The sequence below is a fragment of the Chelon labrosus genome (assembly GCF_963514085.1).
Source record: "Chelon labrosus genome assembly, chromosome: 20".
Taxonomy (NCBI): domain Eukaryota; kingdom Metazoa; phylum Chordata; class Actinopteri; order Mugiliformes; family Mugilidae; genus Chelon; species Chelon labrosus.
In genome coordinates, this window is record NC_140353.1 from 13,924,470 (window position 1) to 13,950,506 (window position 26,037).

General features: G+C 42.4%; 5 protein-coding genes across 8 annotated transcripts; all 5 read left to right on the forward strand.

The window, feature by feature from the left end:
* The first annotated feature begins 478 nt into the window (after positions 1 to 478).
* Positions 479 to 1,752, forward strand: acyp1 (acylphosphatase 1, erythrocyte (common) type). Its single transcript, XM_084568904.1, has 3 exons — positions 479 to 672; positions 895 to 982; positions 1,383 to 1,752. The coding sequence occupies exons 2-3, from the start codon at positions 902 to 904 to the stop codon at positions 1,596 to 1,598; spliced, it is 297 nt and encodes a 98-aa protein (XP_084425030.1). The 5' UTR covers positions 479 to 672; positions 895 to 901; the 3' UTR covers positions 1,599 to 1,752.
* Positions 1,753 to 2,509: 757 nt separating this feature from the next.
* Positions 2,510 to 11,344, forward strand: mlh3 (mutL homolog 3 (E. coli)). Of its 3 annotated transcripts, XM_084568617.1 has the most exons (13): positions 2,510 to 5,435; positions 5,541 to 5,642; positions 5,745 to 5,824; positions 5,977 to 6,081; positions 6,175 to 6,247; positions 6,333 to 6,401; positions 6,483 to 6,591; positions 7,636 to 7,795; positions 7,907 to 7,930; positions 8,022 to 8,100; positions 8,195 to 8,352; positions 8,450 to 8,521; positions 11,266 to 11,344. In XM_084568617.1, the coding sequence occupies exons 1-12, from the start codon at positions 2,912 to 2,914 to the stop codon at positions 8,519 to 8,521; spliced, it is 3,555 nt and encodes a 1,184-aa protein (XP_084424743.1). In that variant the 5' UTR covers positions 2,510 to 2,911; the 3' UTR covers positions 11,266 to 11,344. The 3 variants fall into 3 exon arrangements, with proteins under 3 accessions (XP_084424743.1, XP_084424742.1, XP_084424744.1); XM_084568616.1 differs by lacking the exon at positions 11,266 to 11,344 and having other exon boundaries at positions 8,450 to 8,641; XM_084568618.1 differs by lacking the exons at positions 5,541 to 5,642; positions 11,266 to 11,344 and having other exon boundaries at positions 8,450 to 8,641.
* Positions 11,106 to 14,139, forward strand: fosaa (v-fos FBJ murine osteosarcoma viral oncogene homolog Aa). Its single transcript, XM_084568619.1, has 4 exons — positions 11,106 to 11,366; positions 11,984 to 12,211; positions 12,542 to 12,649; positions 12,749 to 14,139. Exons 1-4 carry the CDS (start codon positions 11,229 to 11,231, stop codon positions 13,415 to 13,417), a joined length of 1,143 nt encoding a protein of 380 aa, XP_084424745.1. The 5' UTR covers positions 11,106 to 11,228; the 3' UTR covers positions 13,418 to 14,139.
* A 244-nt stretch (positions 14,140 to 14,383) lies between these two features.
* Positions 14,384 to 18,853, forward strand: jdp2a (Jun dimerization protein 2a). Of its 2 annotated transcripts, none has more exons than XM_084569743.1 (4): positions 14,384 to 14,531; positions 16,341 to 16,558; positions 17,426 to 17,530; positions 17,660 to 18,853. In XM_084569743.1, exons 1-4 carry the CDS (start codon positions 14,444 to 14,446, stop codon positions 17,843 to 17,845), a joined length of 597 nt encoding a protein of 198 aa, XP_084425869.1. In that variant the 5' UTR covers positions 14,384 to 14,443; the 3' UTR covers positions 17,846 to 18,853. The 2 variants fall into 2 exon arrangements, with proteins under 2 accessions (XP_084425869.1, XP_084425870.1); XM_084569744.1 differs by lacking the exon at positions 14,384 to 14,531 and adding an exon at positions 14,545 to 15,475.
* A 1,026-nt stretch (positions 18,854 to 19,879) lies between these two features.
* Positions 19,880 to 20,898, forward strand: LOC311505597 (choline/ethanolamine transporter flvcr2b-like). Its single transcript, XM_084569244.1, has one exon. It carries the CDS (start codon positions 19,910 to 19,912, stop codon positions 20,462 to 20,464), a length of 555 nt encoding a protein of 184 aa, XP_084425370.1. The 5' UTR covers positions 19,880 to 19,909; the 3' UTR covers positions 20,465 to 20,898.
* Positions 20,899 to 26,037: the final 5,139 nt, after the last annotated feature.

Below are 26,037 nucleotides of genomic sequence, written 5' to 3' on the forward strand. Positions count from 1 at the left end.
CATAGGGGAGACTTAAATCAGCTTAACGTGAGTTTCAAGTCAGAGTCAAGTGACCTAAACTATTCAAAGTCCAAGAGTAAACAGAATACAATGATAACTATGCTGCAAATACAATTTAACTGCAAAGGTTTTCGGGTGGAACTTGGCCTTGAAAATAGAAGCCATTTTAGGTGCAGTTACTCACTTCTAGAGGCTTTAATTATACTATTGAATAAACATCAATAACATTTTTTTTTTTTTTTAAAGAAAACCTTTAAAACCTCGAAAACACTTAGCATAGCAAATATTGCTGTCGCGGCCTGCAGTGAGTTTTTTTTTTTTTTTTGGCTCACATTCGTTAGCAAAATTACGCAACTTGGTTTAAAAATATGTTAGAAACTGCGATTTACTTACCAGTATGAGTACAAGTACGTTTAAAAATCCGTTTATACTAATTAGACATTTGCATGGGCCGTTAGTGTGAGTTTAGCTACAAATAAATGTAAAATAACCACAACAACTGAACCGACTTCTTTTCCAACGTTTACGCTTGTTGCCTAGTAACCAAGCGTCTCGGGTGTTCCCTGATTGGTCCCTCGTCAACGTCACTTCCTGAAGTGGAGTCCCGTATGTTTTGAAATCGAGATCTTTCGTTCTCCGTGCTGTCGTTTCACGGCTTCTTCTTATATTCAGGTGAATTGTTTTACAGAAGACGATCGGCCATGTGCACTTACAGCATGAATATAGAGTCGGGAATGTTCATGATCTAGATTGGTAGTTGTTTTTAGCATAAATGAACTGTGTTAGCTTAGCGTTGAGCTGTAAAATAGCCCCTGCAAGGCATGATGGGTTGCTAATGCACACAACGCAACAGTGAAGTACTGTCTTATTTCTCCTTTTTCTATGTCCACTCAGGTCCACTATGTCCAGTGAAGACCTCATTTCAGTGGATTATGAAATTTTTGGCAGAGTGCAAGGTGTATTTTTCCGGAAATACACTCAAGTGAGTTTGACATAAACCTTTAGTAGTTAAATAGTTAAAAACTCTTACTGGCTCATTGTCTGTCAATTGCTTGATTAAATGCCTTTTAATTGCACCTGACAAATGTTTATCAAATGATCTGAAATGAAGTGATCAGTCCACACAGCTAAAACAGATCGCAGCATTAACAAGGGTGTTCAAGTGTAACAAATGTGATCTAACATGAAATTAAAACATTTTTCATTTTTGATATCCATCCTATTAATGCTAGTACTAAAACTCGAAACTGGACTTCGGAGGTTCTGATCTACCTATTCCTATCTGACAAAATATCTGGGTCACATCTTTTCACCCAGACTGTGTCACTTTTTCTTTTTTTTTTTTTCCATCAATCTCATCATTGCCATTTATTTATTTCCAGGCAGAAGGGAAGAAACTTGGCCTAGTTGGCTGGGTCCAAAACACGAGCGCAGGAACTGTTCAGGGCCAGCTACAAGGCCCACGCAGCAAAGTGAAGGAAATGCAAGAATGGCTGAAATCCACCGGGAGCCCCAAGTCGCACATTAGCAAGGCCGAGTTCAAGAACGAAAAAACAGTTGACAGCCTAGAACACTCCTCGTTTAACATAGCAAGATAAAATAACCCATGTTGTCTGTGCCTGTAATATTAACTTTTATTTATTTAGTCTCTTTTTATTTGTTGGAGTTCAACCCCTGAATTAAAAGCATGTGCATCATATACGCTGGGTCTTCTTAATATCCCCAGGATATGTAATTAATTACAACAATAAATGAATGAATGAATTCGAAAGGCCTCACATTATTTCATGTATTTGTAATATTCCAACAAGGGTGTGGTAGATATGATAGCCCAGTGACACAGATGACATTGGTTAAGGGATCATTCTCGTTTCAGCTGTGTAGAGCAGATAAAGCACAAAGTTAAAATGACAATATTCCTCCAGGACCATGGTGCTACATGAAACTACACAGAACCAAGACAGGACAACACAAAACTAAGACATCTACTACATTGCTGAGAAACTACAAAATAGAGATAGATTAGAGTCGAGGTTAAGACAGAGTCTTGTTCACTGTATCAGACCTTTTTTCTAATACATAAACATTATTAGTGCCATCTGCTTACTTGTATCAGTGGGTCAGTTGTTTTTGAGACATGTTGACTTTCAATAGAAAAGGCACATGTGTAAGTAATTAAATTGATGATACTGATCTGGTGTCATACAGCATACTCCGCACAGCATGTGACAGAGTGGACATTTAAAGCAGGCTCCTAACCTGCTCCTAACGACGAACAATCAAATAAGATCAGCTGGAGGGGCAGGATACGTTCATTTTCCAGTTGGAACTTCTGAAATAAAATATTTGAACTTTAAAATGAATGGTTTCAGCTCATTTCGCCCAGTGTAAACAAAAACATGACTACTGAAAACCCCAAATATATCTACAACGTTTGTAGAGCTTATTTGTGCGTTTTAATGAAAAACAAAGAATATAAGTAGTAGATATAATGGTCTATTTCGTTCTTCTGTTATTTAATTTCCCAGAATATTTTGAAGAGTTAATTTGAACGCAGCACTAGTGAGGTCTCTCAGACCAGAAGATGGCGGTATTAACTTCGGTCTGTTAGCAATGAGCTGCTGAGGCCATCTCTTTGTTGCTCGTTGACTGTACACAACAGCTGAGCAATTTTTAGGCATACTTTTCTAATGTTCATTATATTGAGCTTTTTTTAAGTGCGAAACATGACGTGTTTTTTATTTATTTATTTGTTTTACATGTGTTGCTGTCAAGAAGGTCACAAGGCTAGCTAGCATAGATGCACGTTAGCTAGTTAGCAACGGCCAGTTTTAATACAGTTGGTGAACTTAAACCTCTGCAGACGTCGGGGACAGAGAGGACACTAAACATAACGAGAGAATTTAACTTAATGGCCAACATGATTAAGTGTTTGCCCAGAGAGGTTCAGGGGAAGCTTCGCTCCGGTGTTGCGATCCCTTCACTTCAGCAGTGCATAGAGGAGCTCCTTCTAAACAGCATCGACGCCGGGGCGACCTGTGTGGGAGTCCGGATGGACATGGATGCATTTAAAGTTCAGGTAATCGACAACGGTGCCGGGATGAGCGCTGAAGACATGGAGTGTGTGGGAAATAGATACCACACAAGCAAATGTAGCTCTGTTAAAGACCTGGACGACCTCAGGTGGTATGGTTTCAGAGGAGAGGCTCTGGCAAGTATCGTTTCTATGGCTACGCTCGTTGAAATCTCATCCCGGACCAGATCATCAGTGAAAACTCACGTTAAGATATTCAAGGATGGCAAGGGCTTGGACGTCTTCGAAGCAGAGACTGTCCGACCCTCTGCTGGGACTACTGTCATAATTTGTAACTTCTTCCACAACATGCCGGTCCGGAGGAAAAGGGTCGATGCTGTCCTGGAGGGTGAGAGGATCAGGCACAGAGTGGAGGCTGTTTCCCTGATGCATCCATCTGTGTCCTTCACCCTGAAGAATGACTGCACGGGAGCCATGATGGTGCAGCTTCCTAAAGCCAGAAACACATACCACAGGTTTGTTCAGATACACAACCTCGGCCGAGCAGAGAAGCTTGGAGAAATCAGCTACACGTATAGGCAGTTTGAAGTGATCGGCTACCTCGGCAGAGAGGGCCACTACAACAACAGCTTGCAGTTCTTGTATGTTAATGAGAGACTGCTGCTGAAAACGCGCATCCACAAGCTCCTGAACTTTCTCCTGCGCCGACTGAGCAGCTCAAACCAGAAAAATGACAGTCCAGATGGGCAATCTGTCATCAGGAGTCCAAAACACAAACGAAGCCAAGAGCTGTATGGTGTATACATCCTGAATATCAAGTGCTCTTACTCAGAGTATGACATCTGTCTTGAGCCTGCCAAAACTCTTATAGAGTTCAAAGACTGGGATGGCATATTGCTCTGTATAGAAGAAGCAGTGAAAGCGTTCCTGAGCAGGGAGAACTTGGTGGCTGAATTTTCTCAAGATGACTTAAACTGTGTATCTCCGAAGGTGTTTTGCACTCGCATAGCAGAACAAGAAGGGAACAGCGGCAAAGGTGACCAAGCAAGTATCGGCACTTCTGCACTGGACTGCGGCGTAGGAATAAAGCTGGCGTCTGAATCTGTTCATCGTAAGCGCACAGTGGATGGTGGATCTGCAAATGATGCTTACATGGAGTCTGGTGTGATGGAGTGCGATGCAGAGGAGAGTGAGCATCTGGAAAAGAGAAATGCAAATGAGGTGGAAAAATGTGTAAACGAAGAATGTATAGATGAGCCTTCATCTCATAATAAAATTAATGAAGAAGAGAGTCCAATATTAAGTGAAGAATGCTTGGAAGGCTTGAAAAATGTACACGCATCAAATGAACTAAAAGGTGCGCTTTTAAAAGAAGAAGAGGTGCAATTAAACAGCGCCGCCTCAACCAGCAATGTGAATTCACAACCGAGCCTCGCACAACAAGTTCAGCCTGATTTAAACCAGACTGAGATAACTGTACCGCACTGCCACAGTGGAGACAGAAAGATCAGTCTGTCTGATCCATATATTCATAAAAGTCTGCAGACTCAGAACCTGCCTCAGACCAACAGGACTGTACGTCAGGAGGAAGAATTGGCATCAAAATGTAAAGAAAAATTAAAACGCAAAATATCACTGGATGCATGCAGAGATGGATCCCAGAAACAATGCAGAAACTTTGCCACTGTCATCCCCATAAAGATACCCAGAGTAGATTCTTGCCAAAAATTGTCAACATATAAGGACTCTGGATCTCTTGACAGGTTTAGAAGACTTTATAGTAAATCTGACAAATCGAATTTACCTTGTCCTGATCCTCACATACAGAAGCATACTAGACTTCCTCAGCGGGACGACTTTATGTTGAAAAGTGTGTCACTTTGCCAGGAAGATCAGCAGGAGGGTGATGTTGCTGAGACACAAGAAAAAGAGGAGTCACAAAGCCTCATCAAAAGCCTACCCAATTTCTCATCGGTCACAGAGCTAAAACCAGACTCAGATCAGAGTGGAGGTAAAAAGTCTTTGGCAGCTAAACTTTGCCATTTGAAACAACACAAGACAGAAGATTCGCTATATACGGTGAGGTCTGCCTCACAGGACATCTGTCTCAGACGTGACAGTGATGGTATCCAAGACAGTAACAACAATGAGGATCCTCGTGACTCTACACTGAACTTTGAACAAGTCTCAGATGGCAGTGTGAATCCTCAAATGGCCGAGAAGGAAGAAGAGACAACAGTGAGTGACTGGCTTCATCATTATGACACATCTGTCGGGAAGACGGTTTATGTCAACAGAGAGACTGGGCTGAGCAGGTATGAGGACCCAGCGACTGAAGAAACACAAGTACCTTGTACATCTGACGTCACCAATGTGGCAGTTAGTGTCATCTCTGAAATGGGTTAGTACACATAAATACCTACACTATTATCGATTTAATACAAAAGCAAAAGTGTAAGCCATGGTTCTTGTGTTTACTTTCATGTCCCTCTTCCTTGAAATGTAGGTATGGAATACAGGTGTTACCCTTTTCAGGTGGATCTAGTGTTGCCTTTCCTGCCTAAATCCAGGCCAGAGAGAGTGATTAGCTCAGGGCTTGATTATAGAGGTATCTCACAGACGTATCAGATCGTAGACTGTAAGGGCGTAACACACACAATGCACAAAATGTTCAGTAAATCTCACTCATTTATGTTGTCTGTCTTTGCAGAGGACGCTGGTGAAAGCTCCAACTCCCTTTCCTCAATGTACTCAAAATGGAATAATCCTGTGTTTGTCCGCCCTCCTACGGTACGGAAAATGTTTCACGTTTCCCATTAGAAGTCGCTTCTGTAATGATTTTAAAGTGTTCCTCCCGTTCTTGTCTGTTCTTAAAGATAGTGTCTTCAAATTTCTGTGGTGGTAACTTTATTAGATCTTTATTAACACCACTGTGCTGACAGGTCGGTGTGGATATTTCCAGTGGACAAGCTGATGGACTGGCTGTAAAGATCCACAACATCCTGTTTCCTTACCGCTTTTCTAAGGCCATGATTCACTCAATGAAGGCAAATATATCCTTTGGCTTTAATCATTCTTTTAATGTTGGGACAAATACGAATGAAATAAAGTTCTAAAAATGTCACGCAATTGCTTTATAGGTGATTCATCAAGTGGATAAAAAGTTTCTTGCGTGCCTTATCAACACAAGAGATGAAGAGCCAGAAACTGAAGGTATGAGGAGAATCCTAAAAGTTGTGCCATCTGTTGTTTTCCTGACATTTGACTCATATTCATATGCTTTCTTTTGAAATCCCAGGAAACCTGCTGGTGCTGGTGGATCAGCACGCTGCTCATGAAAGAGTTCGACTTGAGAATTTAGTCGCAGGTAAAAAAAAAAAAAAGAAGAAGAAGCTGTTGTTGGGATACTGATGTGATACCGCAGTAATGACTACATGTGTTGGTATAGATTCATATGAGGACGACCCGGACGTCGTAGGGGAGAAACGTCTGTGTTCATCAACCATTTTACCACCTCTTGAGATCAGTGTAACAGAAGAGGACCTGAGGCTGTTAAGGTGTGTTTATTTACTATGTACAAAGCTACAATGAAAGGAATAATACATGGACAACCACAAGACATGGGTAGAGGCAGAAACTGTTAAGAAGTCTGAGAATGTTAATTTATTCCAGCATCTTATGTTGGCTACCTTTCATACGTATTGTTGTGCAAGATCCAGATTTACGTCAGTTTAGTATTATATGAAACTTGAATAGTTTGTCCTAGACTAGGGAATGCTTTAAATTTAAGAATAAAAGTCTACATCCTTTTGTTATGTGGAGGACTAGATGAATAGTGAGTTGGCAATGACTAAAACAAGGCCTATGTTTTCTTTATTCTGAAGCCACAGTCTGAATGCACTGGGGTATGTGCTTTAATATAAAGGTTTGTCAAATCCCTGTGGGTCTGCTCACCCTGCAGTTGGCCTCAAACTATTTATTTCTTCTCTGGGCATCTAGTTTGTAGTGTGGTAATAAAGATGACCTAGGAGTGGATGCAGTAAGAGCGACCTATTCCATATTAATAGTTTCCTTGTCAGGCAATGATGAAACCTGCATTTTTAGGCTGGTTATGTTTTTACTGTTTTCCATATTTTTGGGTTTGTTAAGAAAATTCTGTCAGTTGTTGCTGCTTGAACGGAACAGACTAAATGTCACTTCAAGGAACATTCAGCCATCGGAAAGAGTCAAGTAGCAGGAGCGAGAAAAGAAGGGTGGTTGTTCTATCATTGCCACAGTCTAGTTATTTCACCTTTTAAATAAGGTTATATCGTGGAGCTGTGAGGGAACCTCTTGTTACCTCTGATCTACCTTTCCTGATCATATGAGGCTACACCGATGAAGACTACAATGTCTCTCCTCCTACAGTCATCATACAGCCTACATTATCTAAACCATCCTTTAGCTAGCTAGCTAAACTATTACACTACCATTGCTGAGTGTTTCCTTGTATTGTGACATGAGAACCCCTTTTTATTTTCTTATCGTTTCTCACTACAGATGCTATTACACTGTCAATAACAAGAGAAGTGCTAATAGATTTTGCACTTATCGTCCCGCAGGTCCTGTCAACCAAATTTGAGGAGTTTAGGCCTGGAAGTTACTTTCTCACAGGCAGCAGATCCCCAGGTGTTTGTAGGAAAGGTGCCGTTGTGTTTCATGGAGAGAGAGAGTAATGAGCTGAGGCGGGGGAGGCCATCTGTTATCAAGCTTATTGTTCAAGTAAGACTTGTTAAACCTGAGTATTGAGACCATTTATGTCTCCGATTTATCCATGTGAGAGTTTTGCAGTTGTGCTTCTTTATGATAACTACTTGCCTTATCTTACATTAGGAGTATCTTCGAGAGCAGATTGAGGTAAGCCAGATTTTGTCTTGCTAACACCTAAATTCTGGCGCAGAAAGCATGTTGATGTTCAGTGAGGGATAACGTGATTCTCTTGTTTCAGTTACTCCGCTCAGCAGGTAGAGTGAGAGGAACGCTGCCTCTCACCGTTCTCAAAGTGCTTGCCTCGCTAGCGTGCCACGGTAAATATAAATGATCTCCATCCTTAAATTCTTCCGTGATAGTGGGTCTTCAGTTTTTATACCGGTTATTTTAATACTTGTATGCGTTAAACAGGCGCCATCAAATTCAACGACACTCTGAGCAGAGATGAATGCTACAGCTTGGTTGCGTCCCTGTCTTCCTGCCAGCTGCCCTTCCAGTGTGCCCATGGACGTCCATCTATTGCTCCCCTGGTAGACATCCTTCATTTGGACAAAGACCAGAGTGTAGCAGTAAGTCGTAATAGTCTGAATTTGGGACTAAATTTAGGATTCAAGGTAATGTACGTCGCAGCAATCTGATGGTGACTAAGCTTTCTTGTCCCTGCAGGAATTTCAGAAACCCAACCTTGTGAAGCTGAGAAGAATGTATAAAGCATGGGAACTGTATGGAAATAGATAAGTGGGTGTTTTATACTTTAGAAACTGTACATTTTTAAAATGTATTTATATAAATGACATGTTGTCATATCTTATTAAAAGCAATCAGATTTTTAAGTACTCAAAAGAAAATAAACAGGTACATTACAGTGCTGACCAAGCTGTATCCCTTAATTTGTGATTGTGAAGTAACATTCATTTAATCTTTGCCTTGATGAATCGTCTCAAACTAAATATTTTCCACGTAGCAACCAAACAGCACGCGTAGATGATGTTGAAGAGCAGCACTTGTTCTGAGGCTGTTTCAGCTAGGGTATGCCACTTAAACAGTGTTAAAGCTGTCAATATTTTTTGTCAACACAGACAAGAATAAGTGAATCACACATTCAGAGTCCAAACTCTCAAGCTTATTTTTCTTTGATCACGCCTAAGACGCAGGTGTCCATCTGCTCATTTCTCACTTTTTACATTCTTTATTTCCTTCCTCGCCTCCTCTTCTCACGCTTTAGTCCCTCCCACCTGAGATGCGAGTGGAGGCGGCGAAGAAGAGACCAGAGGAGAGAGTAGTCGAGGCAGCAGGCCAGACATCTTTTGAAGCGATGTTAATGCTGTATTTTATGATCTCTGTATAACAGTGAATAACGGAGAATAACAGTGTTCATGATGACTTCTATATTCATTTTTAATAATATAGAAGTCACCACAGGGTGGTTATTAATCAAGCAGCGCCTTTTACATCAGAGGTTTTGAAATGACTTGTGCAATGGATGCCGCTGTGTATCCACAAGATGCGTTTTAGACGAGCTGACATTCTCTCTGTCATTCTGTAAACCGTAACTGTTCCCTGTCTGCCATCACAGAGGATCTTCCAGTCCCTTAAATGCACCTTGGAGAGAGAGAGGCTATTGGATGAGTTTAGAGAATGACAGAGGTGTATCATACCGGGAAGTCTTTTAATACCTCCGCAGCTGTGCAACACCTCACAAGTAGCTGTTGTCGCTTAAGCCTGACGCTGTTAAACCAAGAATTTCTCATTTCTCATCTTTGTGTTGCCTCCTCTCACCTCTCTTTTACGTCCTCGCTTTGAGTAGCTGGGCCGCAAGAAACGAACACAAGTGAGGGAAGCGAGGACGCACATCAGCATAATGAAAAGCACCCTAATAATTGAGGCATTCTTCAAGATGATGTGCTGTGATGCTATGACATCACCCTTGGGATGTGGCCAAAAAGAATAATAATACAAAAGTGAATGCCGTACGGAGCAGTGCTACTAATACACCCTAAATATACACGATTCACATTTGTATTGCTGTGTCCATTTGTGCACTTAAAAGCATCTGCAGTGATCTGTATGAGGTGATCCAGATGCATTAGCTTTTCCTCAAGGGTTTAAGTTCAAATATGATGATGGCATTCAGTGTGATTAGTCAGTTGGGAGCTTCTTAAAGCCTAAACATCTTAAATTATTAATATTTAACATGATACTGTATATGTGATGTTATTGAAGCAATTGTGAGGCAGGTTGTGGTTTGGACAGTAAACTAGCAGAAACTGCATATGTGCCTTTTTATTTTTTATTTTTTGCTGACTTTGTTCTAGCCTTTGACCAACACATTATTCATGTCTTCTTTGTAGACATTTCCTAGTTCTGGTCTGTAGAGGCGTTTTAAGGGAAGCCACGGGGTCCATTAGGACAGCTATCAGGAGTTAAAGGCAGCGTAGTGTGTCGACATGCTGCTGCTCCATTGTTGTGTTAGGTTTGATGGATGTTGCTGCTGCTGCTGTTGCTGCTCCTCCTGTCAAATGACCCCCACCCCTCCTCCTCTTCCTCCTCCTCCTCCTCCTCCACACTTCCGGGTCATGCCACGTGACTCTCCCGCCCCCACATGTCTCCTCTTCACCACCATCTCCCAAGTAAACAATTCAGCATCATTTCATTATGTCTGCCAACAGTCCACCGATTCTTATCTTTGGAAAAGGCTAATGGCTGAGCTCACAGAGAGATGCCTGCTGTCACACAGCAGACTAGTCTGTGTGAAATAAAAAAAAATAAAACGAGGAGAGCGGGAGCGGCTAATCTTACATCTGTATGTAAGAAATAATGACACATTTTAAAACGTAAAACGTGTTGAGTTGACCTTGGAATTAAATGAGCTTCTATTAAATAAACTGGCTTCGGTTTTTACCAGATCACAATCGCTCCATGGCATCATTAATTAAATGAATTCACACGAACACTTAAGTTTCCATCACCTGGGAAGTGGTTACATATGTGGGTTTATAAATAGGCTCACGTTTTACATCCCATGTTGCATAAATAAGAAGCCGATATTTATGAATGGGAGCGGAGATAGGAATGTGGCGTTCACGCGGCGACAAAGACGTGGCCACATCAGTGATAAAACAAAAAAGGAGAATAAAATAAAATAAAAATGTATCTGTGAGGAAGACTTATTTTGGAGGATAAATATCCAAATAGTGCTCTTTTGCCCTAAAATGTGGGCCTGCGTGGCTGTCAGTCTGACCCTCCCCCCCTCCGCCGATGGTACAGTCTTGGTTCATTCATAAAATTCTAGCAGAGCATAAAAGGAGGGGCTTGCATTCTAGTCGTCCAGTTACCAGGTATATACCTGGAGAAAAGACCCGCGCCGCTCTGCCCAGCGGAAGGCCAGAGTCATATTTGTCATTGATAAGGACTTTGTTTTTTTTTTTTTTTGCCTTCCTCCGTGATGTATCAAAACAACCTGACGCCCGATATGGACTCAGTCTCTCCCACCTGCCGGACAGAGTCTCCTGTCGGGACACTCTGCGAGAAGACGCCAGAAGAGGCGAGCTCTCCAGCCTCCTCCTCAGAGAGCAATGCAAAGGTATGAATGGCTTTGTTGATCGTTCATTCAGTGTGCAACCCAGAGGGCGCCCCTTTTACAAGCAGCTTTTTTTTTTTTTTTTTTTTCTCCTCTTTTCTCTTTCTCTCCAGTGAACGCTCCAGTGCTTTTTTATCTCCGTGGTGGGGGGAGGGGGAGCTGATTGATAAGATTTTAATTAACTGGGTGCGCTTAATTTTAAACGGCGTCTCTGATATGTTTTGACGCGAGACCGGATTAGATGTAAGTGCAGGTGGAGATGAGACAAAATAGCCCTGTAGGGTCGGGTTGTTATGATGCCGACGTCCTGGGACCAAATGTGAGCGTGTCGATGCAGCGGTTCATTGAGAAAAATAAATCCATTCAGGAGACTCCACAGCAGCCCTGCGTCAGTGGTGACGTCAGGAACAATGATAAAGTCAAATATTGATCCGGAGAAGGCTATTTCTGGTGGGGTATATTTCTAGACAATAGACCACATGCGGGGCATCCTCTGTTTTAGACCATCATCTAATTATGTGTAGGTTTTATTGATGGTTTTGTCATTGCAGCGAGATGCACTCGAATCCTCTAGAAAATCTTAAATTTAGTCATCATTGTTAATTATTTCCGTTTTTCAGGGTGTCTGCAATGACAGGAGCGCCCAAGACACTCCATTTGTTCCAACAGTTACAGCAATTTCCTCTACCCCAGATTTCCAGTGGATGGTCCAGCCTACGATTATTACATCTGTCTCCCCGTCTCCGGGTAGCAAGCAAGCCAATGAACCGCAAAGCTCTCACCAGGCAACACCCAAAGCAGGCGGGAATAAGGGAAAAAATGCTGCCAGAAAGGGGAAAGCAGAGGAGGTAGGTTAGCTCGCATGAAGTCCACCTGCTATTGGACAGAGTAGTCAATAGTGTTCATTTCCATATATGCCAGTCTGAATTCCTTCTGTGCAACAGAGCTATTGTGCATGCTGCTGTGGTGCCGTGTGCGGGCTGTGTGCCTTCCTTAGGCAGTCCATTTATATTCAGGTCACAGCAAGTCTGCAACAATGGTCTATTTTTAGACGCATTGCAGCGAAACATGCTTTTGCCATTCTTCAGAGGGTGAACTGGGAGCGGACGCGGTGGATTAGGGGATGAAATGGCTGGATTCTTCAAGGTAATAACTAAATTCTTTCTTTTACATCCCAGCTGTCTCCAGAGGAGGAGGAGAAAAAGAGGATAAGAAGGGAGCGGAATAAAATGGCCGCGGCGAAGTGTCGCAACAGACGGAGGGAACTCACAGATACACTGCAAGCTGTAAGTAAACAGTGATCCATTTGCTCAGCTGTCGTTAGCACCTACTGCTGTGTGTGTGTTTTCCGTGCGGCTGATCTTGGATGTTGAATCTTTCCGAAGGAGACAGACAAGCTGGAGGAGGAGAAGGCAGCCCTGGAGACGGAAATAGCCAACCTCCTCAAAGAGAAAGAGCGTCTCGAATTTATCCTTGCGACACACAAGCCAGTGTGCCAGATGTCGGAAGAGCTCGAGTCCATTTTCCAGGAGCCTGCGGGGTCCCCAGAGCTACCGCCCAGCCCAGATGAGGACAGACTTCCAGATGATGGCACCCAGGAAGCTCCTTCGCTCCAGGACATGGACATCCCCAGTGATCCGTCCACGGCCATCTCCGGGAACTCCAATATCTTGCTGTGTAGCAGCGCTGAAATCAACATCTGCGATCTCGAGCCCTCTCTGGACATTAAAGAGGGGCTGCTGGACAACATGTTACCCAGTTTGGAGGAGAAAACCCCCTTGGAGACGGCTCGGTCCGTGCCAGACATAGATTTGAGCAGTTCCCTCGGGGTCTCGGACTGGGAGACCCTGTACAAGTCGGTTTCCAGCGACCTGGAGCCTCTCAGCACTCCCGTGGTGACCTCCACCCCCACCTGCAGCAGCTACCTGTCCGTGTTCACGTTCGCGTGTCCCGAGCTGGACTCTCTCACAGAGGGACTAGACAGCCATAAAGGTGTAGGAAGCAAGGCTGAATCTGTTGACATCCTCAACTCTCCAACTCTCCTAGCCTTATAATGTGCAGAGGGGGAAGTGATCTGTCTGATCTCTCTCTGGTTTTTCTGTTTGCAGGTTCCCGACTTTGAAATGAGCAACGTATGCCACAGTATGCTGTAACACTTCGAGGAGTACATTCATGAAATGTCTCGTGTGCGACGAACATATAAACTTTCTCCAGATACTTAGCCAACAGAGTGATGTAGCTAAAAGCATGGCTTTTACTTTAACAGGGAGGAAGTTTTGATTTTAAAACGCATGCAGAGAAAAACAATTTTCATATTTATCTGATCTGTTACTAGATCTAAGGTGTAATGTGGAATTCAGTGTAACGGTATGGTTTTGTGTTTTGGTGTCAATAGTGTTATTGATTGCTGTAAATGTTGTATTTACACATTCATCTACTGTATGTTGAGTACTTACATACCTCAATGTCATCCACTGTGGTTTGACCTCATTGTTAAAACGTTGAAAGTTTTCCATGAAAACATCCAGTGCTATATATAAATATATATATATATATATAAATATATGATATATCTTATCAAGATGTAACTTATGATTTATTTTTTTACCTTTCAGATTTTGACTTATTTGTTAAATTAAAAAAAAACAAAAAAAAACGGGCATCGATTGCTTATCTATGCTGCTGAATAATAACAATAAATCTACGTTCACAGTGGTGTTTGGTGCTTCATGAGAATGACTGATTAAGGTTAAAATGACGAGTGCATGCACTGAATCTAATTCTTGAGTAAACCAAAGGAAGGCAGAGTCAAAGTGAAAGTTGCTCAATTTTAAATAGCCTTGTGAAACCGATTTTTAAATTTGCACTTATTGTTTTTCAGCAGCTTCTCTCCATCTGAGCCACTGTGGTTGCAGCAGTATGCAGCCTCAGTGTTTCTTTATGGGAGGAGCGGTGCGACTTCCCCACTTCTGCCCCCACTATGTACTTTTTTACATCCCTGCTTACGTTTGGCTGGCATAGCCTAATTTCCGCATTCCCAAATCCTCCCAGATTGGGATCACGTTTAAAAAATCGGGCTGATGCAACGATTTCCACTCTTTAAAATCTACTCTCGACCCTCGGCTGACCAGAAGAAAGGACATTTGTTGCACCTGGGATCGAAGTCAGGTCGGTAGAGCGAAACTTCCCAAGTCGAAAGCTGAATTATTATTTATTTCACATATGAATAGCTCACTGGCGCGCCGCGCATAGGTCACGGCGAGCGGAGTTCGTGAACAGGCAGCACGGATGTTTTCGGTTAAACGCAGGTTTCGCCGCGTTGTCCTGAATTTCGCCGTTCAAAGCAGAACACCTCGATGGGCATGCTGCAGAAAGATCATTTTTCTTTTGTGTGCATGCTCGTCTCGCACGGCGTGCACAATTCAGAACAAAATGTCCTTATATATATTGTCTGCTCCGACGTTTACATGATGAGCGCCGCGCAGTCGTCCTTAAAACTCGTTTTTATTTAAAGTCTGGCCGTTTGATCGCTGCAGCTCCGGTGGAAAGTTACAAAAGATAAATGCTGCACTAAAAAAAAAAAAACCCCAAAAAACTTCCGCTTTCAAGTTGACCAATTCAGAAAGCTATGCACGCCACAATATAACCAAGACCAGAGCTGACTGCAGATTTATAAATACATTCATAAAGCCACCTCTTCATCCAGTACGGTTCAAAACAATCAAAAGAACTTAATTGGTTCATTGGGACTTTTAGAGGGAGTCAATAAAGAGGGTGCCATAATAAAAGGCGGTTGAACAGCTGTTACACGGTGGAGCATCATGGGATTTTTTTTAATGGCAGAGATTGTTAATAGTAATTTTTATGAAAACTCTCAACATTGTGTTTGTCATCTCTTTCCATTCTAACAGTGTTTTTTTGCGCCATTTTCAGTCTTGTTTATGTGACCCTGGCCTGCAGAGTTCCACTTTGTCTTTTTGACCTGCCAGTTTGGGGAAGTGCAAAACAGAAAGTTTTTCCCATGTGAGAATGTCATGTCCATGTCCTGCGCATAACCAACTCACTTGAAGTCCCACTAGATCGGCCTCTGTCCTAGAAGAGAAGAAGCTACTGTAAGTGTCTGTTTCCTGTAGTGATACTTCCATCAGATATTTTAACCTGCTTATTCCTGCAGTGTGGGATAAAGATCTCTGAGTAATTGACCTTAGATAGTTTTTGGCTGTGTCATGTGGCTTGGAAATCCGCTGAGCTGTTGAAGTCATTTCCTGTGTCTTTGGCCGGCTTTGCCTTGCACACCTCTCTCCGTTGTCCTTGCGCAGATTTTAAAGGTTCATGTCCAGATTTCTGCCCAGACAAGAGTGTATGTACGCCATCTTAATTAATCTTAGTCCGGCGAAAGAAAACAGGTAAAGTTTGGTCAAAGTTGACCAGATTATGCTAAACATTCTTCTCCTCTCACATCAAGGCCGAAAGCACATTCAAATAATATGTCTTGGCAACGGCTGCCTTTGGCTCTGCTTGGAAAAAAAGTGGAATTTGCTGGAGTCTGCGTTGTGTGCTCATCTCTCTTTTGGCCTCTTGGGGTTAAATGAGGCAAACTGTTGCCAAGATCTCAGTAAATAGCGTTACATTCATTCCAGAAAAAGTAGCAGAATTATACAATAACCTAATGAGCAGCAGCCTCCACATCCTGCTTCTGTAACAGAGCAGCAATTCATCATAGCACGGCAAGCCTGACCACTAGAAAGGAGCCGTGCACCTCGGGCAAATGCCTTCATGAACAACAAGAAGGCATTTTCGACGCACCGCAGGTCGAATAAATCCATCCGTCCCCAGTTTGTTAATGTTAAGTGGCTGCTTTTCCAGCCTCGTACCCTAAAACCATGCTCTCCAACAGGCGCAGCAGACGTGTTTTTCATTGATCTGGTTTGAGCTGCAGTCTGAGTATGTCTCCCATTTTCTCCCTCTGCCTCCTAGCTGTGGTCACGACCGAGTCTGACACGATGCCAGGACAAATCCCAGATCCCTCTGTGACAGCAGGCTCCCTGCCCAGCCTGGGCCCGCTGGCTGGGATCTCAGCCACCACGCTGACTGACAAGCTCAAATTTGGCGACCTCCAGGAGTTTGGGACAATGCTGTCACCTCTGCACTTTCTGGACAGCCTGGGGAAGAGGCCATTGGTCATCAAAACGGAGGTATAGGACACACTGAGCAAATGGTAACATCACCCTTTAAATTCAGATAAATGGCACGTTTTCACTTCTTACTCAGGTTACATGCATTTTTTATTTATTTTTTTTTTACGGACGATTTTTCCGTACAGATGGACGTTTGTGTTCCCTTTATGCAACTATTGCACAAACAATATTTCAGACTAATGCCCTCCGTATAGGCTCATCATTAACAGATCTGCTTGAAGTGAAAGCGCCTCTCCGGTTAAAGTCATATCTTGATGAACAGGACCATCTAGTGGACGAGGCGGTGCATGCTACTGTTGTTAAATGTATTTTGGGAATCTCCTCATTGTGATTGTTGAGGGGAAGATATGGTGAGAGCGAATTCATTTTGCAACCAGATGGATTTGAGGCGTATTGAGCAGGTAACACATAACAGATGCTCTTATGGCTTTGGTTTTATTAAATCAACTTTCACTAGCCAAATATATAGTTTTATTTTGCTAGCTGTTTTTTTTTTTTTTTTGCATGTAGTTTAACTTTATTCTTGGTTTTAACTTTCTAGTCACATGTTGGCATTTGACAGTAATGTTGCAGTGATATTTGGCTAAGCGGAACTGCAAGGGAAAATACTCTTGGTTACTTTATTATTGTGACTTTATACTCTTAGTTACTTAATAGAAAATAACACAAGTCACCCAGGAGTCCTTTATTTCATGTGAATGCAGTTTTAGTATATGTATAATGATAATAAAGAAGGCTTGGTAGTGTTATGCAAATTAAGACGGCTGGCATACTAATCTTTCATAATTTCAACATGTTCCGGCTTGTGTACCGCAGATTGATTGAATGTTAAGATGTGTTTTTTTTTCCTGTGCTGTTCTTTAGAGAGATGAAGAGGAAGAGAGGAGGAAACGGAGGCGAGAGAAAAACAAAGTGGCTGCAGCTCGATGTCGAAACAAAAAGAAGGAGAGGACAGATTATCTGCAGAAGGTGAGACGTGCCCAAGCGACCTCTTTCACAATATTTCACATATTTACCTCATCTGTTGTAAGAGCCGATACAAAATTCCTTCTGCATATCAGCTTTTCCTCACTTTCTCCTCTCTTCATCCTCTGGCAGGAGTCGGAAAGGCTAGAGATGTTAAACTCTGACCTTAAAGCCCAGATCGAGGAGCTGAAGCTGGAACGGCAGCAGCTGATCCTCATGCTGAACCGCCATCGCCCCACGTGTATCGTGAGGACGGACAGTGTCAAAACGCCGGAGAGCGAGGCAAACCCCCTGTTACAGCAGCTGGAGGCAAAGTGAAGGCGTCCCTCCGGTTTGAGAAGAAGCAGCCAACTAGCAGCACTTAGGTCTGGTCCTCGGTGGCGCAGGAGAACCAGCCGATCCTTCCTACCTTAAGACGCAGAGCGCTACTATACCACAAATAGTGGATCCAGTAGGTTCGGACACTGTTTTGGCAGTTGAATCAAACTTGTTCTTTTGTTTTTATGTCCTCATGCTTTCCCATTTTATTTGTCGCTGCGGTCACGAGGGCTGCAGCCACAATCAGTATGAAGTGAAACAAGTGTTATGTGGCGGATTTATACTGCATACTGTATGTCCTTAACTAGAGCAACAAGACATTACTTTAACACATTTGCAGCAACGTGTTTGGTTGCAGAAAAACATTTCACGTACAGACCCATCAGTGGTTCATGTCAACTGAAGAACTTCAGTAATGTATTCAGTAGTTTTCATTTCCTTATTCACAGTTTTTGTTGAAGTCGAAGCCCAAACTACATTCAGTCAGCTGTACGTGACCAATTGAAACAACGACAACAACCGTGTCGGCGTGTGGCAGGTTAAACGTGACCAGGCTCTTCTTGTACATTTGTTAAAACACATTCGGACGGTCGTAGACATTGTTACTGAAATTTGGGGGCTAATGTGTGATAGGAACATTTACTCAAATATATGTAAATTACTGGAATGATTTAATCGTCGCTTACTGGGGTCATACTAAGAAAAGTAAACCAGAGTGTAGCCATGGACATAGAGGCCTCCCTAACACACAAATCAGGAGTTTTACTGGCTGAACCTTTTTATTTCTGTATTCTATTGTTTTGGCGCAGGCGTCATGTATGCACATATATATATATCTATATATAAATATATAAATATATATATATGTAGTGTTTACATTGTACTTTATTTTCTGTTACCATATTGTTACTACCAGTTATGTTTTTTTATACTTTTGTATATGATGTTATATAAGCATATAAGCTATCACTAAATCCAATTTTGTACTTCCTTAAGAAATAAATGTTTAGTTTCTTTTTTTTTTACTTTCTTTTTATTTTTTATTTGAATCTTATAAAATTGAAAATGGGTTTTATCATTTTGTGATAAACTCTGACATCTTGTGGTGAGTAGCAGCATTACCCCCCAGTGCTCCTGCGTGTTTTATACTTTATTATATATATGAGAAACTTTAAACGGTGTTAACACATGCACCTGTGTGTGTTGCTCCCTTTCCCTTCACGCTTTGTCTTCAAGGAGCACAAGGACAGTCCCCCTGTGGGAATAATTGTGTTTATTCGTTTTTAATCAAATGGGGAACAACTGTGTTTTACAAAAGACATTCCGTTGAGCTCAGATGTCACGTTTAATCAATATTTTAACTATTATTATAAATAAAAAAAAAACACCTTACGTTATAAACTCAGAAGTTGTCAGCACAAAGGCACACATTGTTTAACCCTGTGTGGTTTGCGGATTAACGAGGCGATGATTGATCAGAAGGAACTAAACAAAGCTTCTCGTTTTGTTATGAGGAAGCTTAGTACCGGGAGAATTGATTCGTTATTGACTAGAGTAGTTTTGTGATAATTTGTGACTCTTGCGTGGAGCCGGAGGAGATAAAACAAGCAGCTATAAGAGCAGAGGCTTGCGTCTGTGAGATTTGCGTTTATTTTGTCTGCCGAGTGTTGTTGTTTCCGTCGTACTCCAGGCGCAGAGTCCTTGCGAAAAGTCGCTGTCATTCCTTATCTCAACAGCTGGGTGGAGTATGAGTTGGGATTTCTGACTATAGCTCTGGACCTGAATCAACTGAATCCTGAGTACTGAATCAACTACAGGAGAGCAGGTCAGTCCTCTGGAATCAAGCTGATCTCAGTCCTGTTTTAGGGCCAAAGTAAACCGGTTCTCCTGTTGGATCTTTTGGCAGAATCACGTGGAACGAAAGTGATACTGTCACTTCTGTAATTTCGTTTTCTTTTTGTTATTCCTTTTGTTATTTTGTTATTTTTTTTTCTTTCTCTCTCTCTGCCATCCTACTGGTGGGTCATCATCTCCCAAGTGCGCATAGCTAAACCGGAGCAGAGAATGGGGGACAGGAGCGTTAGTGCTGATTTGGGAGAGAAGGGTCCTGAAGCCTCGGACACCATTGAATGCATCAACACCCCAAACGGCGACAGCACCTCTGCGCCCGCTCCGCGCGTAACCAAGAAGCGCTGGTTGATCGTGTTCCTGTTCAGCGCGTACTCCCTGAGCAACGCGTACCAATGGATCCAGTACGGCATCATCAGCAACATATTCATGAAGTTCTACAACGTGGACGCCTTCGTCGTAGACTGGCTGTCAATGATCTACATGCTCACCTACATCCCATTCATCTTCCCCGTCACCTGGCTCCTGGATAAGAAGGGTCTGCGGGTCACGGCGCTGCTGGCGAACTTTCTCAACTGCGCAGGGACATGGATAAAGGTGGCCAGCGCCAAACCGGACCTGTTCTGGTTGACCATGCTCGGGCAGTTTTCAAGTTCGCTGGCTCAGGTGTTCATCCTCGGGATGCCCTCCAATCTGGCGTCCGTGTGGTTCGGTGCTGATGAGGTCTCCACCGCCTGCTCCATTGGAGTTTTTGGCAATCAGGTGTGTTGACGCCACATAGAAAAAGAAAACTTAACACCCAAAATGAATTCAACTTTCTTTGATTTGATTTTGTCCCTTAACCCCCCCGAAAACCATAATTACTATGTTAAATTACTACATCAGCAATCTGAACTAGACCTAAACCCATGACTGGATTAATGTATTAAGGGACCCCGTGCAAATATTTTCATTTGGTCCCCAGCTGACCCACCTTCATCCCTATAACCATGTCCCATAATCCAACCAGTACCTCTCTGCTAGAACAATAAAACAACATTTAATCTCAGTGTAAACCAAATGCATAAAATCGAGGTTAAAGATAAATTACATACACATACGGGGTCTTTTATTTTATCAAAATACTTACTTGTATTCTCCAGCAAATGGGCAATTAATACAAAACCATAACACATGACATGCAGTAAATATGTTTTTTTTTTCAAGGATCCCTGTTGATGTTACAGTTGCTTGATTTCCCTGGCTGGCAATGCATCCGCATCTTAACCTGATCCAGACAGTTATTTGTTCTTCCAAAGCATCCATGAAAGGATAAATGATGTGATGTGACTAAACCCAACACTGACAGTAAACAATGTGACCATTCTGCTGGACTAAAGTGTGAGTGATGGGATCATCCGTGTGTCATAGTCTAACTGCACGCAGCTCAGTCCGTGTTTATCGTGCACCTAGGTTATTGAACTCCACCCTAATGCAACCTTTTTTTTAACTCCTAGTTATATCTGATATACAGTGCCGCTTAAACGTATTATTTTTTAACTTTTTGTATAAAAATGAATCAAAACATCAGTGGATTTTCCTGAAAGCAGACAAAGAGAAGCCACTCAAACAAATGAAAATGAAATATTATGCTTCCGTGTTTGTTTATTCAGAAAAATGACCCAGTATTACAGATTTGTGAGGTGCAAAATTAAGCGCATCTGTAGGATTACAAGTTAATTTCTCGGCGAAATTAGAGTCCATCCGACGGAAGTGTTTCTAGTCAGAGTGAAGAGTCTGAGGGGTTGTTTAGTGCACCACTTTCTTTAAAAATAATCAGGGATTTATCACAAATGGAAGAGATTTAAGACCCTCCACAGGAGTGGTCGACCAACAAAGATCACTCCATAAGTCTGAGAGGTCACAAAGGAACCAGGGTGACTTCTGAGCAAGTCTCTTCCACATTGGCTAATGTTAATATTCATGAGTCCACCGTTAGGAGAACACTGAACACTTGCCAATCTGTGCATAGCAGAGTACTTAGGACAAAGCCGCTGCTCTCCAAAAAGAACATTTCTGCCTGTCTGCAGTTTGCTAAATATCATGTGGAAAAACCAGAAGAATACTGGGAAAATGTGTTTTGGATTGGTTTAAATATTTATGGCTTAAATAATGGTTGGCGACGATAAAACACTGTATGTCAGCATCAGAACCTCATCCCGTCCTTGAAACGTAGGTGCGGTAATGTCTTTGTTCGGGTCTGTTTTGCTGCATCCGGGCCGGGACGTCTTGCCATCACTGATGGACCAATAAATTCAGAATTATACCAGTGAAAACCTCTAAAAGAAAATGTCACGACGTCTGTCTGTGAGCCGAATCTTAAGAGAAACTGGGTCATGCAGGAAGACAACTACCCCAGGCACACAAGTACAAAAGAATGATTAAAGAAGAACACAATTAATGTTTTGCAATGGCCAAGTCAAAGTCCTGACCTTAATCCAACAGAAATGTTGTGGAAGGACCTGAAGCAAACATTTCATGTGAGGAAACCCACCAACATCTCAGAACTGACGCATTCCTGCCAGCCTCCGTAGCCTCCGCTGCTGCACAAGGCAATCACATCACATACTGAAAACGAGTATTATTTCAATTTCATTTGTTTGGTTGGGTTCTCTTTGTCCGCTGTCAGGAGTTGTGCAGATATCCCTGATGTTTTGAATAATGTTTTTGCAGAAATGTCCCAGATCTTGAGGGGTTACATTTTAAGTGACACTGCAGATAATTTGTGTGTCTTTAGCTATGTCACCTTTTATACGGTACATCAAATTCACTGAATACTAAATACACAGGAGTTTTAAGCAAACATTCTAATGAAGTTCTGCATAAGTTTGCTTTCAATACTGTCACTTGACACTGTACAGTATTCCGAGGAACAGAGGCTGACACCTGCTCGTGCTGATGAATTTCCAACAAATTTGTCATGGCGTGGCACTATCTTTCCTTTCCCTCTTCCTTGGTTTAAGATACTTAGATCGTTTAGTCAAGTAATACAAAACATGTCAAAGTAGTCCATTGCAAGTACAAGTCCTGGATTCTGAATGAGGCTTGAGAAAAATAGGGGCCTAAAAAGGGCCTAACTGTGAATGCTAGACGACTGGGTCAGAGGATCACCAAAACTGCAGCTGCTGCAAAACTGCTTGTGCTGTGTTCTGGTGTGCGGTGGCCCATACCTACCAAGAGTGGTCAAAGAAAGGAAAAGCAGTGAACCGGCGACAGGATGGATCGTGAGCAGCCAAAGCTCACTGCTGCACGGGTGACGCTTTAGGCTGTGATCTGCTGGGAGACCTAGGGTCCTGCCGTTTTTACATGGATGCCACGTGCCTCCTACCTACCTAGGCGTTGTTACAGACCTCAGTAACAGTATTTGATCACTTGGCCTCCAAATTTCCAATCCGTGGAGGCTGCACCTCACAATTAGCTGGAGTTAAAGGGTCTGCAGCTAATGTCTTGGTGCCAGATGCCACATCTACCTTCAGAGCTCTAATGGAGCCCGGGTCTCTGCAAGTCAGGGCTGTTTTGGCGGCAAAAGAGGCACCTACACGACATTAGGCACGCGGTTACAATATTACGGTGGATCGATGTGATATTTGCTTGCCCTCTGTCGCCTGAATATTTGTCATATCTTACATTTCTGATTCTTAAAGATGCAACTAACTGAAATGGAGTTATACTCATTTAAAACTTATGTGTAAAGTCTCCCAGAGAGGGCCACAAAATAGAAGAACAGCTAAATTTAGCAAGGGTGGCATGCACTGTATGTGCCCTGGATATGTAGTCAAGTAAAGAGGAATATTTTCTATACCACGTTTAGTATATAAATGAAATGAGACTTACACATTTCTTATGATCACCTTTTTCATTAACAATAAGAAAATACAGCGATTTAATATTAATAATAATAAAAAACCTTTTATTAACCGTTTATTACTGAGCTAAGCAGCCACATCGGAAATGACGTGAGCTCTGTTGCACATCGTCGCCACCTCCTGCTGGTACAGTGCATGCATAGAGTGCAGTTTTGTCTTAAGTGCCAGCTGCCCCTGCCCCAGGTATGGTACACTGTCGGTTATTTCAGACTTTTTATTTCTATTTTTATAAAACTCTTCTCTCATAACACCACCAGGCAGAGTGCAGGCTGTGTAACCACGGCTCAGTTACTGTTGTCCAGTCTCTTTCAGGCAGAGGGGTCGGGACCAGCTATAGTCCAGATGAAAGATTATCTTTTATGGATAAGTATACGGCCCTGTAAGTGTTTTACAACCGACATATCAGTTGTGGTTCAGCGTTTTATTGCGACGGTTTTTTATGAAAATAATTATGGAACTATACCTCGAGCGCGCTGCCAACATGGCACTCTCGGCTCAGCCGCTAATGCGTCTCACCAGATTTCAAAACACCGTCCCTGTAATCTGCCTTATCTTTGACTCGATATAGATACCAAGGAATTCCCTTGAGTAGTAAACACCTGGTGCATCTGGGGTTGCAGTTTAAATGTCACAACAGTGGTTTTGGCTCTCTATCTCTTTTTTTCTTTTCTTTTACTTTACTGCTTGAATGCATGTAGTTGCTGCGCGCACAGAGAGGAGGGGGCGTAGCAGGGCAGGGACAGTATACAGAGCTGCCCTAGGAAATTTCCTGAGCAGTCACAACAACGATGAGGAAATCTGCAGCATGTGGTTACTCATTAACCCGCTGCATCTTACACTATGGTTATCTGAAAGACTGTTTCCTCATCATGATCCATAAAATGCACCCGCGTGCTTTTGATTTCACTGAAAGGAAAGAATAATCAATTAAGTTTTTATTACTGTATTTTTATGACCTCCCCCCCCAAAAAAAAATAAATAAAGAAGAAAAAATACTGATTACTAATCAGTCAGTTAATGATTACCTCTGTCATGTTATCATGGTACATAAAATACTTAAAACAACAGTAATATTAGTATCTGAGAAGCTTAAGTCAGGTTTCTTTACACCAAAAAAATGTCTTTTAACATATTTTATCCATCTAGTCACTTAACCGATTCATCCTTCAATCTCTAATGCCCATGAATGAATGCTTGATTGAATAATTTTCTGCAAAACACACTGCACAGCGTTGCCCAAAATAGCTTGTTTTAATCCTTAAAACGGCCAGTTCTGCACATGTGCTCAAAAGTTCTCATGTACAGTAGGTTTTCTTCAAGGTCCAGATGCTAAACATTTGAGGTCCTCTCATGTTGCGGGCCTAATTATGCCATCATTCAAGGATTCAGTATCTATCACGTCCCCACCGTGGCCACAGCATGAAAGCTGTAATTTGCAAAGTCGATTTTATTTTGTAGGACAGTAAGTGTTGGGCTTGTTTTATAGCGTAAGCAGCGCAAAATACGGTAGCGTAACATTAAAACCAACTGTTGCACCTCTGAAACGTTGACAGTGTGAGGCTTCGGGTCCTGTGACTTGAGGGGTGGGGAGTATGCGGACGGGGCCTCTTCAAGCACGTTCTGCAGTTACTCCATCAGTTTGGTATTTGGGGAGTTAGGAGGCAGGCTCAACACCTTGGGCTACTTTCAAGTTTTTCCAATTCTTTGGTTCCTCTACCTGTGTATGGCTGATACTGTCGTGGAGTCATTGTTATCGGGTGCCTGCTCACCGACAACGTTTGGGTAGGTGGGCAGTATTATTTGGGTGGTAACATCCACATGAATGCTGGAATTAAAAGTACATTCCATTGTAATGATGATGTTTAAAGTATCTTACTTCCTCATACTTAAACTTTTAATGTTGTGGCATGTACACACTTTACCTGCACGCACTGCCTTTGTGTTGTATGTCAGCCAAAGCGCAAACAGTTCCTGCAGTTTTACCTTTAAATACCAAGTCATTATTTGACATCTTAGCTGCCTGAATGGTTTTCTCGCTCCACGTTAAGAATCAGTGTGGACTTTAGCTCTTCTTCGCATATATGCATGTGTGTGTGTCATGTGCCTTAACTTTGCAATAAAATCTTGCTTTCCTAGTTCGTTTTAACGCTCAGTACCTGCGGGCAAATTTTATACTGCCTAAGCTGTGAGGAGGAGTTAAAAATGAGATGTTAAACTCACATGACCAAAGAGGAGGCAGGTGAAAAGAGTCTATTGGTTGTGTATGAGAGCCTTCCAACACGACTCATTGTATTTAAACTGCACCCCAGATCTACCTCAGCTAAATCATCAGGAGTAATGAGAAGTAATCTCCACTTGAGGCTCAGCAGCTTTTTGGGATCGGGTTGTAGGAAATATAGGAGTGAGATGGGAGGGGCCTGTCAGGTAAACTGCCACGAT

What these genes read in the sequence shown, in the direction of transcription:
- acyp1 (XM_084568904.1), top strand. Translation starts at nt 902, where the DNA reads ATGTCCAGTGAAGACCTCATTTCAGTGGATTATGAAATTTTTGGCAGA. An exon ending in TTTTCCGGAAATACACTCAA is followed by an intron (nt 983 to 1,382) that starts GTGAGTTTGACA and finishes ATTTATTTCCAG; the next exon opens with GCAGAAGGGAAGAAACTTGG.
- mlh3 (XM_084568617.1), top strand. Translation starts at nt 2,912, where the DNA reads ATGGCCAACATGATTAAGTGTTTGCCCAGAGAGGTTCAGGGGAAGCTT. An exon ending in ATCTTCGAGAGCAGATTGAG is followed by an intron (nt 7,931 to 8,021) that starts GTAAGCCAGATT and finishes CTCTTGTTTCAG; the next exon opens with TTACTCCGCTCAGCAGGTAG. An exon ending in ACAAAGACCAGAGTGTAGCA is followed by an intron (nt 8,353 to 8,449) that starts GTAAGTCGTAAT and finishes TTGTCCCTGCAG; the next exon opens with GAATTTCAGAAACCCAACCT.
- fosaa (XM_084568619.1), top strand. Translation starts at nt 11,229, where the DNA reads ATGTATCAAAACAACCTGACGCCCGATATGGACTCAGTCTCTCCCACC. An exon ending in CCTCAGAGAGCAATGCAAAG is followed by an intron (nt 11,367 to 11,983) that starts GTATGAATGGCT and finishes TCCGTTTTTCAG; the next exon opens with GGTGTCTGCAATGACAGGAG. An exon ending in TCACAGATACACTGCAAGCT is followed by an intron (nt 12,650 to 12,748) that starts GTAAGTAAACAG and finishes ATCTTTCCGAAG; the next exon opens with GAGACAGACAAGCTGGAGGA.
- jdp2a (XM_084569743.1), top strand. Translation starts at nt 14,444, where the DNA reads ATGCAACGATTTCCACTCTTTAAAATCTACTCTCGACCCTCGGCTGAC. An exon ending in GCACCTGGGATCGAAGTCAG is followed by an intron (nt 14,532 to 16,340) that starts GTCGGTAGAGCG and finishes TCTGCCTCCTAG; the next exon opens with CTGTGGTCACGACCGAGTCT. An exon ending in GGACAGATTATCTGCAGAAG is followed by an intron (nt 17,531 to 17,659) that starts GTGAGACGTGCC and finishes ATCCTCTGGCAG; the next exon opens with GAGTCGGAAAGGCTAGAGAT.
- LOC311505597 (XM_084569244.1), top strand. Translation starts at nt 19,910, where the DNA reads ATGGGGGACAGGAGCGTTAGTGCTGATTTGGGAGAGAAGGGTCCTGAA.